The 18838-nt window shown below is 42.5% G+C and overlaps 2 protein-coding genes across 2 annotated transcripts in view; both read left to right on the forward strand.

Annotated features, from left to right (window-relative positions):
- Nucleotides 1-9577, forward strand: part of atg2a (autophagy related 2A) — a 29754-nt gene extending 20177 nt beyond the window's left edge. The window contains exons 24-42 of the mRNA XM_050041869.1: nucleotides 457-563; nucleotides 660-752; nucleotides 907-977; nucleotides 1787-1863; nucleotides 2416-2586; nucleotides 2725-2851; nucleotides 3155-3378; nucleotides 3510-3739; nucleotides 3903-4038; nucleotides 4410-4631; nucleotides 4766-4867; nucleotides 5081-5165; nucleotides 5391-5544; nucleotides 6140-6209; nucleotides 6334-6416; nucleotides 6573-6694; nucleotides 6815-6969; nucleotides 7191-7349; nucleotides 7656-9577. Coding sequence (XP_049897826.1) covers nucleotides 457-563; nucleotides 660-752; nucleotides 907-977; nucleotides 1787-1863; nucleotides 2416-2586; nucleotides 2725-2851; nucleotides 3155-3378; nucleotides 3510-3739; nucleotides 3903-4038; nucleotides 4410-4631; nucleotides 4766-4867; nucleotides 5081-5165; nucleotides 5391-5544; nucleotides 6140-6209; nucleotides 6334-6416; nucleotides 6573-6694; nucleotides 6815-6969; nucleotides 7191-7349; nucleotides 7656-7892 — 2625 coding nt within the window. The 3' untranslated portion in view covers nucleotides 7893-9577. The remainder of the gene's footprint in view (nucleotides 1-456; nucleotides 564-659; nucleotides 753-906; nucleotides 978-1786; nucleotides 1864-2415; nucleotides 2587-2724; nucleotides 2852-3154; nucleotides 3379-3509; nucleotides 3740-3902; nucleotides 4039-4409; nucleotides 4632-4765; nucleotides 4868-5080; nucleotides 5166-5390; nucleotides 5545-6139; nucleotides 6210-6333; nucleotides 6417-6572; nucleotides 6695-6814; nucleotides 6970-7190; nucleotides 7350-7655) is intronic.
- A 1334-nt stretch (nucleotides 9578-10911) lies between these two features.
- Nucleotides 10912-17164, forward strand: trmt112 (tRNA methyltransferase activator subunit 11-2). The gene is made up of 4 exons (XM_050043164.1): nucleotides 10912-11135; nucleotides 11981-12082; nucleotides 12607-12699; nucleotides 16743-17164. The coding sequence occupies exons 1-4, from the start codon at nucleotides 11061-11063 to the stop codon at nucleotides 16842-16844; spliced, it is 372 nt and encodes a 123-aa protein (XP_049899121.1). The 5' UTR covers nucleotides 10912-11060; the 3' UTR covers nucleotides 16845-17164.
- Nucleotides 17165-18838: the final 1674 nt, after the last annotated feature.

Below are 18838 nucleotides of genomic sequence, written 5' to 3' on the forward strand. Positions count from 1 at the left end.
ACTTATAATGCAGGACAGACAAGAATCTTTCCATCCAGAAAACTGAGCGCATAAAAGAAATATCCAGAGAGCGAGGACACAGATGACTTGACCAGGAACGATATACCGTCTGTTTTGGTAGCTCTTAACTTCAGCCTGCTATCCCTCACTGATCCCACCAGCACTACATCACCAGCCCAGCCATAAAACATGTTTCCCCTTTCTTGTGCCCAGAGATAATAAGCATATATTGTTACACTGTAACCGCTAAAGTATGATTTAATACGGCAAATTTCATAATCTAATAAACTTGGAGCCTGTGTTATTATTGCAATTTGTTCCGTTTTATTTTCCAGTTAAACCATTTGGATTGTGCAGATAAATGTAAACCATGCTGAACGCTGAAATCAAATTAGTTGGATTAATTTAACATGTTTGCTGTTTTGCCTGCCAGCTGAGTCTGTCTGTTTGTTACAGCTGGTTGATTTCCTGGATGTCATCGACGATCCCATTCTGGGATACACAGCACCTGCCGTCATCACTGTCCTCCACACACATCTCGCTACCTGTGCCGTCGACTACAGGTATATACTATACCTATAAAAATGTCTTAAAATAACAGCTTACATGATATTTTCCTCCTTTTTTCCACCGTCATCTTTTGTTTTTCTGTTTGCCAGACCTCTGTATCTGCCACTGCGCGTGTTGTTCACAGCAGAGTCCTTCTCTCTGTCCAGTAATATCATCGTAGACACTGCCACCTTCCACCTCAGGTACAGTTCACCATCAACTAAACATGAAGACTGATACTATAATATTTGTTGGAATGATAATCTGCACTGTAAATATTTTGACCATCCACGTGAGCTGATGTCTCACAGTGTAAAGATCTTTGTGTAAGTTGTGTTTCTGTTGTGTTGTGTTCAGATTCATCCTGGATGACTCTGCTCTCTACCTCTCTGACAAATGTGAGACTGACACCGTAGACTTGAGGAGAGGTGAGACATTATACATGTGTGTGTGCTGTTTAGAGTTAATGAAAATACTGTTTTTGTGTCATCAGCAGATGCTCTCTTCTAATACTGGCTCCTAATGCTCCTTCAAAGTGAGGCTTTTACTCAGTGGTCAATGGTACTCAGTTTTAAACTGAAACTTACCTTTGCTCCCTTCAAAGCCAGACCTTATTAACAAAAGCAGTCATTTTACCACACTGAACACAGGAGCTGCTGGTCTACTGCTGCCTCGATCTGTAGTTTTTTGTGTTACTGTGTGACTTTGGTGTTTAAAAGGGTTAGTTCGGATTCATCAAAGTCACACAATTACACAAACAGACTAGCTAATCGAGGCAGTGGTAGACCAGCAGCTCCTGTGTTCAGTGAGGTAAAATTACTGTTTTTGTAAATGGAGTCTTGCTTTGAGGAGGGCATAGGGACGTTTTGCTTTTAGTTCAGTCCCCTGTCAAAAAGGGCTGTCTGTGTGGAAAGTAGTGAGCGTACGACTTGGTAAATGAGGCTTAGATTATACTGCATTAGCTTTGTGAGAGTTTGCAAACAGATGGCGACTTAATTTGATCAAGAATTTTCTCCATTTTTAGATAATGCATTTACCCGAGGCATGTGAAAAAAACAAACTTTTCTTTATGGATTGAATGTAGCACAGGATGTGTAAATGATATACAGATGGTCATTTTGGGGGGCTGAAGTATTCCGTTTAATCACTGTTTGTAGGGCCAATACAGCTGTCAGTATTAGTGATGTAAACAAGAACAGGTGTCCAATTAAAACCACTGTGTCTCTGTGTCACACAGACTATGTGTGCGTCCTGGACATTGACCTGCTGGAGCTCGCCATCACCACATGGAAAGGCAGCGATACAGGCAAGCTGGTGAGTGCTCGCCATCTGTTTACATACCTGTGTTTCCTTCACAGTCACACAGCGGCCATCAAGCACCACAGCAAAAATAAATGACAGTGAAAATGTGAACATAAACAAAACATTATCATTTAGTTCAATGTGCTTTGAAAACCACTATGGAACGCAGGCCCCATGTTTGTAAATATTTGTTTTTCCTTAATGAAGTTTTGCCATAATAATAGCTTCAGATGGCAGTTTAGGACCAGGATCATTTTTCAGTTGAACCAGAACCAACAAGGCAACTGTAAACATGTTGTCCGACAACAATGAGGCTGCTGCCCTTTTAGCCAATCAGTAACAAGAAGTACAAATGTGAGAAAGGTCAGTTTAATGTCAGTTATGTAACAATGATGTTTGATATGTCCATTTGCACAGCCTGGTTTTCTCTTTGAGGCATTGGTTAGGTCCATTTTATCTTTACAGTGTTGTGATGTGTTTTATTTTTTAACTTTTCCTCTTTTCTCATCCTCTATCCTCCTGTCATTAATTTAAATGTGCTTCCTTCTTCTCTTTGTTCTCCAGTCTCAGCCTCTCTTTGAGCTTCGTTGCTCCAACAACGTGGTTCACCTTCATACCTGTGCTGATTCCTGCGCCGCCCTTGTCAACCTGCTGCAGTACCTGGTCTCCCAGGGTGACCTGCACCCTCCACCACGACATGCCTCACCCACCGAAATCGCTGGCCAGAAATTACCAGTAAGTCTGGTGTAGTCAATGAAGAATAAAAAAAAAAGGAATTAATAAAAATGACATATCGGCTTAAGACATGTTAAGTACCTCAAGTATAAAAATGTCAGATGTCTGATGTTCCTCTTTAATATTCTGTCTTGTTAGCTGTCAGAAAGTCCTGCGTCGGTGCTGCCCTGCCCTCCAGCTGAAACCGCTGAGATCAACCAGTACGACCTGGCTGATGCCTTAATCGACACAGAGAAGAGCCACCGAGAAGAGAGCTTAGATCCAGGTATGTTTCCTTGTGTATAGGAAGAGGACTGTGGGCTGATTATTGTGGTTTTCACAAGTGCTGTTAACTGTGTCATGTCACACTTTGACCAAATTAACTGAACTGATATGAAAGAAAAAACACATGAAACTCAGATTTGCCAGATTTCACTGACACGACAATAAAATTTGGTGTCAGTGGTGTCATTTATATTTGTATGCAGAACGTTAGAGTGCTTACAGTGCCATCTTGGCGAGCCCTTAAAGTCTTTGCATGTTGTTTTTGATGATTTCTTAAACTGACAGATGGACTCTTGATTCTCAGGTTCACCCTCCATGCCGAGAGGCTCGCCTGTCTCCGTCTACCTGTTCCCTGGTGAAGCTCCGAAGCGCAGCCCCTCTGACCTGCAGGGGGACGACTCTGAGCTTGATGGCCTGGTTGCCACAGCAACGGAGGCACAGGCAGATATGATGTCAGAGGAAGGCTCCGAGGGCTCCACCGACAATGATGACTTTTGTATCCTCGAGGCTCCCGGCATGGGCATTCCTGTGAGTCTTTCTTCTTACTTTTATGGGTTTTGTCTTTCTTATAAACTGTTCTTTCTCTCATACGATTACATCTTTTCAAAACTGATATTTATACTTGCTCACAAAATGTCCACCTGTGGGATTTGTTGCAGCCCAGGGACGGGGAGCCCGTGGTGACGGTGTTGTCTCAGGGGCCCATCAAGGTGAAGGACAGTCACTTCTCCAGGCCTCGAGGCAGCTCTGACCTGCTCCGAGCCCCCAGCCGCTTTCCAGTGCCCCAGAGCAGGGTGGTGCTGCGGGAGATCTCTGTGGTCTGGCATCTCTACGGGGGCAAGGATTTTGGCGGCAAGCCCATGTCCATACATGCCCAGCAAGCAAACAGGTAACACACACACACACACACACACACACACACACACAAGGCCACAAGTCAGTTCTCAGATCCACAAAAAATCACAATAAATACATTTTGGGAATTTTGCACCTGTGTGTGGTTTGTTCCTTTGACTGCTGCTCTCACTGTGTCTCTTCTCCCCTCTCTACAGAGGTCGTTCAGTCCCTGCTGGTGTTCGTGGGTCCCCATCTCGCTCCGTCGCTCCTTCTCGGCCCCAGAACTCCTGGCGCTGGGCTGGAGGCAGCGGGCGTCAGCACACACTGCTGATGGAGATCCAACTCACCAAGGTATATATACATGTGCAGTATGTGTTAAGTAAGTTTTTCTTAAAATTGCAGTGTGTGGGAACCCCCCAATTTTTTTGCCTTTAGATAAAGCCAGGCCTGCTGTTACCCTATGCTTCCAGTCTTTGTGCTGAGCTTAATTAACCAGCTGCTGGCTTCATATGCGTATATATCATACAGATATCCAAATGGTTTTCATCCTCTTGTCTAACTCTTGGCAAGGAAGCAGCAAATGTCAAACTTTAAATTAAACTGTGCTGCTTTCCTTTTAAAAATTGCTGTAACTCTCCTGGTAGATCTACAGCTTCACCAGAGCCCCCAAACACATTTAGAGACCATCTTTTTCAGCATGTTCCTCCTACTTTGTCTTCCAGGTGTCCTTCCAGCATGAGTCCTACCCAGTGGCAGTAGCAGGTCAGGATGGGGAGGGCTCAGTGGCAGTCGGGGTCGGTCCTGGTGGCGAGCAGCCCCTCTCCAGGCAGGTGTTCATCGTGCAGGAGCTGGAGGTTCGAGACCGACTGGCCTCTTCACAAATCAACAAATTCCTCTACCTCTATACCAGTGAGAGCATGCCCCGCCGAGCCCACTCCAACATGGTGAGACAGCAGGGAGGGCCAGAAAGGGAGTCTCTGATTTATAAACAGCTGAAATGACAGATGTTGTTTCTGTGGTTGAAATTACCTGGCTGATATTGATAATGTCATGGATATTGTGTATTTTCATTTCGTAGCTGACAGTGAAGGCCCTGCAGGTGTGTCCAGAGTCTGGCCTCGGGGGTCCAGAGTGCTGTCTCCGAGTCAGCTTGCTGCCACTACGACTTAACATCGACCAGGTAACTGTGGTTCCTGAGACTAAATACTAAAAGTGGAATGTTTTCAATCCAGAAACAGTCTCACTTACAGTTCATGACACCCGAAAGTGGCGGCATAGAGCCACTTAAACGAAAGCTAAGAAACTAAATGACTCTGAGTGTTTCGGCCTTGAGAGAAATAGACAACTTTATTTGCAAAAATGATCTAACCAGCTTTTTTTGTCTCCTGTCCAGGACGCACTGTTTTTCCTGAAGGACTTTTTCAGTAATCTAGCTTCCTTTGTTAACCCTTACCTGCCAGTGGACCCTGCAACTGAAGGTGAGCTACATCCGATGGGTATTTTTGTGGAGCTAAGTGTACAGTACAAGGACTGCATATGATCACTGTAGCGTGACTCTTTCTCTCTGTCTGAGGAACATGTTTAAATGCTAACTCAAGCTAATTTTGAGCATGTTTAACATTTGATGTTGTATTTATTTTAGGACACACTGTGGTGACTTTCTATGTTTCACCTTTTCTTTGGTCTCTTTATTTTTTCCTCAGTGAAGGCAGACCCCTCCCAGAAGCCATCTGAAGAGGCGGAGTCAGCCGCTAGTCTGGGACCTGACCTCACAGCTTCTGTGGAGACTACCTACAGTGAGCAGAGCTCCTCCTCTGCCGGCTCCACCTCCTCCTCTGACCAGCCGATCTACTTCCGGTACGTATCATGTAACACTTATTCTCAAGAGGGATCGGAGGAAGTCTGATTCTGCTTTTACCACAGACTGTATAGGAGTAATTGACATAGCCACTGTATCATCACCTATTGGTTTGTAGCCTTGAGTTTCACGTGAAAGCCGTCGCCATCTTGAATTTTTGGAGCCAGAACTGACCATATTTGGATGAGAGGGTGGAGCTAACCCTTATGCTAGCTATAAGCTTAGTTAACCAGGTGCATTTACAGCTATGGTTAATTGTGATAATGCTAATGCTAATATTTGTCTGTGAATAACAGGCTTAAAACTATTAAAACAAATTGTACATACCTTAAGTCTGTGAATCTGAGGTTACTTTTGCGTTGGCTTCATTTTTCAGCCCCGGAGGTTGCTGCTTGGCTTTTACAAACTAAAGAGAATAAGGTTTCTGTGCTACAAACAATAAAACTTTTTGTATGAATAAAGAAGTTGTGAAAAATATTAACAACTTGTCAATCATACATCAGTCACTCAATTTATTTATAAAGGCCAATATATAAAGGTTTTAAATGGTAATAGATAAATTTGTCTTTCTTAACCTTTCCTGCTTTTTTTCAGGGAGTTCCGATTCACCTCTGAAGTGCCTATCTGGCTGGACTATCATGGCAAACATGTCGTCATTGAACAGGTAGGCGATCACTCAAACAGCTCATCTTATGATAAATAAATCTGTAAGATTTCCGTGTATTTGATCAGGAATTGTCCAGGTTGACTGTATTTTCATTTCTTCCATCCTGCTCTTTGTTTCACAGGGAACGTTTGCAGGGATTCTGATCGGTCTGGCCCAGCTGAACTGTTCTGAGTTGAAGTTGAAGAGGCTCTGCTGCAGACACGGGTAGGAATACACACTTCCATACCAACGCATCTCATTAGTTGCCCAAGATACACAGTAATCCGATCTGAGACTAGATCACTTTGACATGTTTGAAAGTCAAACCAGTTGAGTTTTCACTTGTGAGTTTCTCAGTCTTTCTTCTGCAACACTTTCTAGTCTCCTCGGTGTGGACAAAGTGATCCAGTACGCGGTCACAGAGTGGCTGACGGACATCAGAAAGAATCAGCTGCCGGGTATTCTCGGAGGCGTTGGCCCCATGCACTCAGTTGTCCAGCTATGTGAGTTTACACTGCTCCAAACACACTTTTTGTGTCATCTTAAAATGTACATGTTCTTTATCCTGTGTTTTCTCTTGGTTCATTCCTTTTCCTTCTTTCCATCTCCGTGTGTTTCTTCAGTCCATGGAGTGAGGGATCTCTTCTGGCTGCCCATAGAGCAGTACAGGAAGGATGGGCGCATTATTCGAGGTCTCCAGAGGGGGGCAGCATCCTTTGGCACCTCCACAGCATCAGCTGCTTTGGAGCTCAGCAACAGGCTTGTGCAGGCCATACAGGTACTCAGTCTGTCATGACTGCGCATTGAGTTATACACAAGCTAGATTTGTTTCAGGTAGCGCTGAGACCAACAACTTTTCACAGTCTTCCTCTGAAATTTTTAAGTTGTGTTCACCTTTCAGCCAGTGATCCTTCTTCCCAAAAAGTATAGTGTAACTTGTTGAAGGATTTCAGGATAAGCAGTGCCTCCATTGTTGATGTCTGTCTTCTTCTTTTACAGGCCACAGCAGAGACGGTGTACGACATCCTGTCTCCAACTCCCCCCCTGAACCGCTTCGCCATCACAGAGGGCCGGGCCCCACCCAGCCGGCCCCGCAGAGCTGCTCAGCCTGCAGATCTTCGAGAGGGTGTTGCCAAGGCCTACGACACTGTCAGAGAGGTGAGTCCCCAAACTTACCTCTCAAAATTGATCATGGACCCTTTTAGAGAACGGAGAATCCAAAAATAAGACGTCACGTGTTCATATGAGAAACCCAGTTCAGACAAAATAGCAAATTGGAGACGTCATTATGTGCTCCTATGGGAACTATTTTTATTTTATAGACCAAATAACTGTCGATTACCAGACTGGGTATTTCCTGCACAACCTGATTTCTGTTTTCCTGTGTGCATGTATGTGAATGTACTGATACACTTAATATTTTTGATTGATCTCTCCCTGGACTCTTTTCTCTCTGCTCTCCAGGGAGTGATTGACACGGCTCAGACCTTGTGCGATGTAGCATCCCGCGGCCACGAACAGAAGGGTCTGCCCGGTGCTGTGGGTGGCGTCCTGCGGCAGATCCCGCCCACCGTGGTCAGACCCTTAATAGTGGCTTCTGAAGCCACATCCAATCTGCTCGGCGGCATGCGGAACCAGATCAAACCAGACGCCCGAAAGGAGGATTTCCTGAAGTGGCGCACGGAGGAAGGCCAAGAATGATGACGACTTTTTTTTTTGTCTGTTTGAGAGAGAAAGTGTGCGTGTGTGTGTGTGTTCATGATTTAGGGAGGTCTCAGCTAAGGGAGTGAATCCAGGGTCTGAATGTGTATTTGCATGTGTGTATGGACTAATGAGAGTCAGTGTGCGCTCCAATGCAAAAACAAAACGACGACTAACGACTACTGCAGTTACTGTCACTTAGTGTTTTACGTGGCTCCATCATACATTGATTTAACCATCCTGTTTTTCATTCAGCAAGAGCTCTCCCCATATTCCTCCCCTCAGTAATACACGAGTCTGCAGATTCTCCTGAACTGTCAGTGCAAACATATCACCGTCACGCTCAGCTAGCTTCATTTTAAATCCAAGGGCAGGAAGGATTGTCACTCTCAAGGTTTCCTTGTTGGTAAGAGACGCAGATTGTGGGCACTTCATTTACTCTTTATCATGCTGCTTGAAGCTGCGTTCTGATTTTAAGTAGTGATTTCTGGCACAAGTTGACCTTCTACCAAGGTGCATGGAGAACAGAGAGGGGTCAAAACTCCAGCAGCACTTGCAGTATTTGTGAAACCAACATGTTTCAGCTTTTGGACCTCATGGGACTATTTCATGAACCTTAGAAGAAGGTGAACTTGTGCCAGAAGTCTCTTCTCTTTGTATTTTAATTCACTCATAACCAGCTGCAGACTGTTTACCTTTTTAGGGTGCAATGTGATGAACAGATGAATCATGTGACCAGAGCTTTGGTCTGCTTGTTGTCCTGTGATGCTTGCAGTGAAGACAGGGAGAATATTTTAATGAAGTGTCCTTTGCTAACACCCTCCAGAGGTCACAACACACTGTCTATGGTTCAGCTTCAGCCCCACTGCACACCTGCTTCTCTCAGTGCTGTTATTTGTGCCATAAACCTTGCAGAGTGCCCTTTCTAACTAGTCTCTGTTGCCTTCCTCGATCCTGCACCCTCCCTGCTACAAGTATAACTCGTACTGGCTCATATGGATGCACACCTGACAGAACAAGTTTCCTGACTGAACAGAGATACGGATCACATGAAGCCTCGAAACTCTGTAGCATATTGGATTCTGTTAAAGCTTCACAAAGTCACGTCGGACTTCAGTCGTCTGTAACTCGCAGTAAACTGTCCAGATGTCAGCCAGTGGTTCTTCCTTCTGCATTGCAGCTCATTTGTGCTTCTCTTTCCGTGAAGAGTTAAAGACTGGGGTCTGAATTAACCTTCTCTCCCTTCAGAATGGCTTTGCCCTCTTCTTTAGTTGCCTTCCTGCATTTTTTTATGTTTCTTTATTTGTTTTTTATTCTGTTAAAACATTAAGTATTGTCATACTCGTTTCAAAATAAGAGTTGAGAGGATGTGAATCTGGTGATAATGGAGGATAAAAAAAATGGGGGTTTTGTGGTTAAAAAACGTTTTACATTTTTATCTTTTTTGTTTAATAAGTGTAAGGGACGTGTCCCTCTGTGTGTGTATGTATGTGAATGAGAGAGTGTGTGCTTGTGTGCGCGCATGATGCATGTCTGTGAGGGTGACAGGTCGATGCTTGTTACACCTCTTGTGTGTAATTACTATTTACTATATCATAAACTGTATGAATGACCTGTATAATACAAAGACGAGGAGTATACAAAATTAATACAAAAAATAAAAAAATTTGAGTATAAAAACTGAACGCCATCTGTGTCTGACATTTTTGCTGCTTATTAACACCAATGTTTTCATATGGTTGTTATAGTTACAAGTGCATTCATTCAAATACTGTACTTACAGTTTGGTGGCAGTTGAACTTTACTATTTTGTTATTTTAGACCTCTCCATTGCATTTCAGAGGCAAATACTGACTTCTCGCTACTCTTTACTGCTTTTATTTCATAGCTACAGCTATTGGTTACTCTGTAAGCTCGTTAGAACATTAAGGTTTTAGATACAACACATATGATCTAAGGACTAATGAAGTATAATCAATTGTTATAGATAATATCAAAAACTAGTATAATTAGCTCAGTCAGCTAGAACACTAAAATACTGTTTACATGTAAATGCATCAGCAACCATAATCCAGTAATTGATATATGATATTGTTCTGTGAAAGTAGAGTTGAGTAAGGGACTGTTAGTCACTTATGAGAGGGGAGAGTGTGGTGCACAACAAGAGAGGCATTTTAAATAATTTTTTTTAAGGGGACACAACTTTAAATGCTCATTAAAAAAATCATCAAAATTTCACCATTTATCAGCAAAAACAGAAATTATCAACGATGTCTGCCAGTAAGGTCATTTGCAAGTATCAAACTAGTTAGGCTAGTATCATGGAGCCAGTGGTTCAAATGAAATATAGAAACATTGCCGACAGTAGTGGTATCCTAAATATAATTGTAATTTATTTTCCAGCATTCTATTAACATGATCCTGGTTGATTACGGTCAGTCTCTTGTTTGTCACTGTTTTGAGCAATGCCCCCGGTGCTCGCTCACGGCTATAGTGTGTGCTGACTGCTAAAGGCCTCTCAGAGAGAGGTGTAACTAATTAAAAGGATTTACTGAATGTTACATACAGATCCTTTAAGAAACTGGCTGTTTGTTTGATGATGTTTCCCTCTGTGATGCTTGCATTGGCTCTATACCCACATTTTGTTTGAATATACAAAATTATGATTATTTATAGTGAAATGAGGGTCATGGATTTTCCTCCAGTCACTCAGGGAAGCTCAAGGGAAAATATCTGTAGCTCAGGGAAGGGTCAAGATGAAAAAACACAAAAATAAAGTCATACTAATGCCACCCCCTCCTCTGATAAGTACAGTACAGTCCCAAGTTTGTCTGAATGTTTGTTCCGCCACCGTTTATTGTTATTATTACCAAAGAAAATGCTGTTACAATTCATCCTGGTTTCAACTAAATTCTTATCGGAGTCAGATACTCTAAAGAGACCAATAAAGAGACATACTGATATTTTTCAAAGTCTAAGTAGCGGAACCAACGGTGGCGGAAATAGCTTCGACGGACTTTTTTAGCGATGCAACAGCAGCACTTCCGGTCCACATGTAAACGCTGATGGTAAACGCTGCAGCGTGATTCAAACGTAGCTAATACACTTAAATTTCTGTGTATATTTACCATAAAAATACAGTTGAAGCAGTGACAGTCGTCTGTAAACATGAAGCTGCTCACGCACAACATGTTGACATCTCACGTGAAGGGAGTCACCAAAGGATACCCGCTGCTCATCAAGGTAAACTGTCAACACCTGAGCTACACGGCTAACGCTAACACTACTGGCGTCACCATATAATGTCCTGTGTTTTATGGTATGTGGATTAGTTAAATTAAATAACAGAGAAAGTAACGTGTAGTTAAATGCCACTTGTAACGTTTTTACGTTGAATATGTGACTGTTTGATTCATGTAGCGCTCAGTAACAAGCTAACAAGATGTTAGCAAGCTAGCACCAGTAACGTTAAAGAAACTTAACTTCCTCTCCTTCAACTGTCGAACAAAAATACACAAGTCTTGATTAGACTTACAGCCATAGAGTCAGCTGTATGTCTTAACTACATCTTTATATTAAATATTTTAATACTTCTGTGGTCAAAATAACCCACCCTACTTGCTACCCAGTGTAATATATTTACCCTCTGCCATTTAATTTGAGTTTCTGGATTCTTAATGTGAAATATATGTAATGAAATGCCCTCTGAAATACCTTTTAATAAAGCAATAAGTAGTGTCTGTCTAATCTCAGCTTACTGTTCCCTGGTGAGTAAAATACAAGGTGCTTTTATGCCAGTGGTTGTAGGGAACAAGTGGCAGAGGAAATAATTGTAAACACAGCCATAATGTGTAAAGTGGGACAGCCGTTGCTGTTCAGGGGAAGAAGAGGGATCTCTCCTTGGACTTGAGGTTTCTGATGTTTTTCTTTTTTAAAGGGTTGTTGGGGGGATAGTTTCTCTGTAAGCGACGCAAGGGTTGAAAAGGACAGAGGGTGTCGTATGCTGTGCAGATTGTAAAGCCCCCTTAGTGACTTGACTTTTAGGACCCTGAATGTCCACGCTAATAGACTGTGTTTTCATTGTGTAGGCAACTGAGGTGAAAGTGAATGAGGTGGACTTCAACCCTCAGTTTGTCTGCCGGATGATCCCCAAACTGGAGTGGAGCGCTCTGGTCCAGGCTGCAGAGGTGGTGAGTCTGACTGCACCAGAGACTGTCAGAACTTGTGTGACATTTTGAACATGGATACCAAAACAATTCTTAGAACATTCCAGAGAGACATGGTAAAAACTTGTAAGCTGTGAAGAATCTCTCAATATAATAAAAGATGGATTATAAGTTAAGTGTTTTGTTCTGTTATTTTTGTTACCTGTTCTTCTTTGATTTACTGGAAGATGTTGTCTTGTGTTACATTATATTTTTTAACTATTGGAAAACTTGAATCCTTTATAGGACTTGAGTGAATGTGGAGTACTTTGTATCAGCAGCAGTGTTCCAGAGGAGTGTTGCAGATTAAGAAATGGTTATTAAAATATGTACTCCTGAAACTTGATCCACTAGTATTCAGTAATCAGAATTCCATAACTGGGGTGCTGGATATTGTGTCATTATGTTTTATTTCTGTAGTGTCTTGTTTACCAGTAGGTGGAGAATCTACTAATGAATTTATAACTGCCCGAATTGAACACTTGTTACTGTCTCTCTTCCCTCCGTAGTTGGGTCAACGGCAAGACCTGCCAGGTGAGCTGCTGCCAGAATTCGAGAACAACGAAGAGTTCCTGAAGAAAGTGCACAGAGTGCTGTTAGAGGTAAGAAGGTCATTCCTGTCACTGCTGGTGGGTGTGTTTCGACTGCGACGGTACCTGATCCCACAGTATGTAGTAGTAGGATGCATCTGAATGTGTTTTGTCCGACCAACAGTCCAAACCCTAAAATATTTCAATTACATTGACCAGGTTTACATGTACAAAATATGCACTTTATGCCCTTGTTCTGAAAAAGACCATTTTCCTACTAAGCTGTTTACATGACTAATGAAAATGAATATTTCGCTTATATTCCCGTTTATATGGAGCTGTGCATACTTCGATTGACTGCCCTAGCACGTCATTATAACGTCAAAATATGGAAAAGTGGAACAGGTGAAGCTGCTTGTCATTTTGCTTGTTTGCATCAGAACAGTTTTCCACTAGTGGTGGACTTGTTCGGCCGTACGAACACAGCCTCCCGCTTTCCTTTCTTCAACCAATGAAGAAAATGTTGGAGTTGTGATATTTGCACATATTCAAAAACCTGTTGATGACCAAGTCTTTCATACTGTTTAAACGAAGGTGTGTTGGGGCGTGTAATAGCTCACCTGGTAGAGCTGACACCCCATGTACAAAGGCTATATCCTTGCCACAGCAGTCTTGTGTTCGATTCCGACCTGTGGCCCTTTGCTGCGTGTCGATTCCCCTCTCTCCCCCCGTCATGCTCAACCTGTCGTATCTAATAAAGGCAAAAAAGCCATAAAAATAGTAATAAGAAAAAACAGGTGGTTTCTGCTTCTGAACAGAAGTGTGGGCTTTTCTTTTGGACATACATCTCTGAACCAGCTTTGGTGGCTAGTTTGTTTGTGTACAACAGCCAGAGTCAACAGTAAACAGGCAAGAGGCTGCATATCGCAAATTGCATTTAAAAAAAAAAAAACAATTGAGACACGTATACTAAATGTTCTATATACATGTCCAAAGAATGCTTCCAAAGAAAACAGTAAATCCTCTCATTGGAGAAGCTGGAATCAGAAAGTATTCAGCATTTTATCTTGACTAAAACTATTAATCTGTTATCAAAATAGATTAATTTTCCATCAGATGACTAATCAATTTACCAACTATTTGGTGCGGCTGTAGATTTTCTACTCATGGTTAAAAAAATATTCTAATTTACAGGTCATTTCAGCTCTTTAATTTTTAGTCAAACCACATTTTCACCAGCCTGAATCAATTTTTTAAAAGTATGGAGTGTCTTGGTCCTTTTGTGTTTGTGGACTCTATGAAAAGAGACCACCTCTTGAGTCTTGACATTATTTACAGTGTGGACCCCAGCAGTGTTTCCTGCTCTTGTTTCACTTCACACAGTGAAGGAATCATTAGAATAATTATGGGATATCTTTGTGTAGAACACTTCAGTACACCTTTTGTATAAAACTCAAACAGCTTACAATATTCACTCTCACAGTTGCACAGAAAGGTACAGACGGCACTTTACATCCTGTTTCTAATTCTGTTTATCTGTTACTGGCAATAGCAATTAGCAGCAAAGCTTTCATGTGGTCGTTTCCTCCACAGTCGTGTTTTTCATAACTGCACCGCGTCCATTCAGCAGCGGAGAGTGCCATTTATGTAGAGATCAAACACAGGAACTAAAATACTTTAGTTATAGTCATTGTTCTAACCCCAATATGAACACAGCATTGCCAAAAATATGTTGACTCCCAAACATGACACATTATTCTTGAACATCTTATTCCAAAACCATTGTTGTTAATGGTAAATGGATGGTTCTCCTAAAGTGCTTTTCTACGTGAACGGACAAAGTGCTATACATTTTGTCTCTCATTCACATACTTGCACGTTAATTGTAAGAGAGGAGCCAGGGATCGCACCATCAACCCTGTGATTAGTGGACGACCCACTCTTCCTGTGGAGCCGCAGCCGCCCCTCTATGTCCCAGACACTTTGTGCTGCTGTGACAGCCTCCACTGTTCTGGGAAGACTTTCCAAAAGACTTTTGTTCCTGGCTGCTGGAATTTGCTTCCATTCAGCCACAAGAACATTGAGAACTTTTCACAAATGCAGTCCATCCCTGAAATGTTCAGGAACATTTCAGAAATGTGAAATGTGTGAATGGGAGTTGGGATCAATATTTGGGGAACCTGTACTGTGAATTTTTCACCTCAAGACCTGGATACATTTCAGGGAAAATGCTGGTACAGTTAGGTTGTGAATGAAAGCTATAATATTGTAGGAACAAGCATGTTAAGGGTTACATACGTCTGACGAAAGACGCTTTCAGGTGAAGTGTCCTTAGCAGAGAATGAAGTCATGCTACCTCTTTATGTGTTGTGCTCTAAGCCTCTCTGTTCTGTGTTGTGGTAGATGGTCCGTCCACATTTGAATGTTAGTGTGTGTGACTCCCATTCTCACCTTGAATGGTCGTCATTTTAGCCATGTAGCAGAAGGGAATACTTGTGAAAATGGCCGCAGACTCAGAGGAAGCTGCGGCGGTTACGATTGTTCGGTGGACAAGCAAACAAGCCAGCAGATATTTTGGCAGGCAACAGTCACAGCCAAAGGCTGACTGTGATGCTCCATCCGGTTGGAATTTTCAGTTCAGCAATGACAGCTACCATGATGTCACCCACTGGTTTGTTGACTGCTATTTTGAAGCCTTGAGGTCAGCAGTTTTGCTGTTGCCAACTTGGATTTTTAGAGCCAGAAGTGACCATATTTGGATGAGAGGGTGGATCTGATTCAAAGACTGTGGTGACGCCTCGAAAACAGCTTGTCACCCAAAGCAGCCCACCCTTAAATATGCAGAACTTTAGGCCTTAAATAAATGTGAACAGGTGAGTTAAATAAAAATTCACCCCCCATACAGTTGTCGTGTATTTTGAAATTAGCTAGAGACCAAAACTGTTATATATATACCAGGCTGTAAACATGTTTATTTCTGCTGTTAAGTGGGGCATTTTAACATGGTTGTCTACGGGACTTCGTCTTTGAGCCAGCCTCAAGTGGCCACTTTAGGAACTACAGTCTTTAGCACTGTTGTGCTGGCTTGATTTTTCAGCCCCGGAGGTTGCTGCTTGGTCCAGACTCAAGGTGGTGGGACAGTGTCATTGAGGAAGCGTAACGCCCAACCTCCACTTTCCCACCAGGTTTAAAATGTTAGCTCTGTCAGCACTGTTGTTAGCACGGTTAGCATAAACAACTGCTAGCTGCCATTTCGAATGTCACCTCCATGTTTACTTGTCAAGTCAGAGGTGAGAGCCGTGTGGAGGCAATCCCAGTCCAGAGTGAATGAATGTTGTATATACCACCTTTCGTCCAGCGTCCATTATTTTTACAGTCTGTTGGTGAGGGACTATTAAAAATATATCAAGACATATATCAAGTACACAGCGACATATATCAAGTACACAGCATGTACTGTAGCATTATGATTTCCCTAAATCAGAACTAAGTGGCCTACATCCTGGTAAGACCATCCTGATGACGTGAGCGCAACATTATGTTTCACTCTCTGTATCACTCTGGTCCCACTGCTGCCCCAAATACTTTCCAGAAATTAAATTCCAATTGGGGCCAATCAGGAATCTGCACCGCAGTTGACCATGTAAGCAGCAAATCAGGGACTGTGTTGTAGTTGATTACATAAAATGAGCTTGCAGAACAGTAATGGCAGCTCCAAATCCCTAGTAAAGTAAATACAGCTTGGCAAAAGCTTGATTTATCAACTGGCTCCATTTGTGATGAAGAAGATGTTCCTGAGTGTTTTGTTTTGTTGATTGGCTGAAGGAGCTTTTCTGTCAAGGTAAGCACTCCCACCCACTGTAACTGTTTGGGGCAACAGCGGGGCCAGACTGATGTAGAGAGCGAGACAGAATGTTTAGCTCATGTCATGAGGATAGCCTTACCAGACTAGGTGACCTGGGCCAAACCAAAAGTATAGTGACAGGGCTGTCCATATACTTTCGGCCATGTGGTTTATTTTACTCTATGGTGACATCTAGTGGTGGTCTCACACCTCTTGTCTTGTGTGTGTGTGTGTGTGTGTGTGTGTGTGTGTGTGTGTGTGTGTGTTGTAGGTGGAGGTGATAGAGGGCTGTCTGCAGTGCCCTGAATCAGGACGAGAATTCCCCATCTCCAGAGGAATCCCCAACATGCTGCTGAACGAGGACGAGGTGTAGACAGCAGCTCCACGATGTCAACGGTTTTCACACACATCCTCAAACCGTCACTCAGATGGGATTGTGGGTATTCAGAAAGAGAGAAGAGAAAAGCTGGACTTATGTTGGTGCCATGAGAAAATAGGCCACACTGTTTGGTTGATTGTTGTTATGACATATAAGAGACCGAGCTGCCAAAGGAGGAAGCGATGTGAAGAATAACATGTGGAAATGTTCCCCCAGAGTAACCCCCAGTGGTTTTATCTGTATTTATTTTTATAACTGTTTTGGGTTATTTCTTTTTTTTTTTTCCCAATAAAACTGTCTTGATTTCCACGACAGCCCGATTTGTTTTAGGTTTTTGTGGAAAATATGGATTCACTTATATTACAGACATGCTAAAAAATACATCCCCAGAGGCTCTGTGAGTGAGTGACAGGCTCTGAACCCCATCTCGCCCTCTCTCAGGGTTTAAGAAAGTGCTGAGGGCCAGATGACGTGGCAGTGGCTTGTCTATATTTGGCTTTGAGGAAAAGAGGCAGAAAAAAAGCAGCCAGGCTCGAAGTTGTTTTTGAGGAAGTCTTTCTCTTTTTTTTTTTTCCTTGTATGCCACACATTACAGCACAAACACACGACACCCCACCTGGGCGGGCTCCTGTGATCTGAGATGCCCAGCGGTGTGTCTGATCTTTAAAACACTCCTGACAGAAAGAGTTGAAGTCCACACAGACAAATCCACTCTTTCCGATCATTTCTGGTGATGGTGCGGCAGCAGCAGCAGTCAAGTTGGAACAGGAGCCTGTTTGTTCGCGGGCGGTGTTATCATTTTTAGAAACCTTGCCAGGACAGACGATGAAGGGGGGGGTTGCCCTGACCAGAAGCCTCGAGGCAGCCTGAGTCTCTCCTACCTTTCCCTTCTACTTACAGCAATTACAGGCCTGCACCCGCAACTATAATAATGGTATAATGGGATGGCAGCAGAGCAGCAATAAAAACCACCCCTGACAGATTAACAGTCCTCTCCGAGTTCTGAGCTGTAATTAACAATGAGACCGAAAGAAGAACAGAGAGGAAAGAAAGGGCCTAGATTGAAAGCTAGAAATGATAAAGATAAAGAGGGATGGGCTGTGAAGTGATTTAATAAATTAGGATAAGCATTTAGCTCGGCATGAGTGATCCTAAGCTTAAAATCACACAGAGATCCTTTTAATTCTGCATTTTGTAATCACTGTATTGGGTAATACATCTTATTTCTCCATCTTCTATTTATCTAGATTTATTTTCTATATCTAGATTTAAAGATCCAGTGTGCAGCATTTAGGGAGATATATTGGCAGAAATGGTATACAATATAGTAAAGTATGTTTTCTTTAGTGTGTAATCACCTTAAAATAAGAACCATTGTGTTTCGTTACCTTTGAATGAAGTGTTTATATCTACATAGAGACCTCCAGGGATGATGTTTTTCTGTAGGCCAACGCTGAAGTTGGCGTCTCCCTAGTTCCGTCGTCAAAAAGCCCATGGGATTTTTCCATTGGATTTTGGATCACTGCAGAAAACAAGCTCTGTGGCAAACAAATGTTAATGATTGTTGAACATTTTGTTCAGCAACATAATCTTCACGAATGAACACCACTTTTATGCTTTTTGAAGTCTAAATGCAATCACCAGAAATAAAAAGCTAACGTTAGGTTATAAACGAAATACAACAAGGTCACATTGTTAGTGTTGCCCCACAGCAGCATGATGACAGTCTGTATTCTCATCTAACCACTTGTTAGCAGCCTCTTTTCGAGACATAAAAGTTTTAAAATTTCACAATTGGGGTTTTTACTGAGGCATTTAATGTCACACAACAAAGCATGAAAGTCCCTTCAGCTTGTGAAAACCACAGACCTTATTTCAGGCATAAAACCAAAAACCTATTGAAAAGAAACCCACTGACATCGGGATGAGGGAACTGGGGGTGCAAAAATGCCGACTCATTCCCCCATGCTCATCTACGGCAATCACCA

The sequence above is a fragment of the Epinephelus moara genome, chromosome 4 (genome assembly GCF_006386435.1).
Source record: "Epinephelus moara isolate mb chromosome 4, YSFRI_EMoa_1.0, whole genome shotgun sequence".
NCBI classification, from domain to species: Eukaryota; Metazoa; Chordata; class Actinopteri; order Perciformes; family Serranidae; genus Epinephelus; species Epinephelus moara.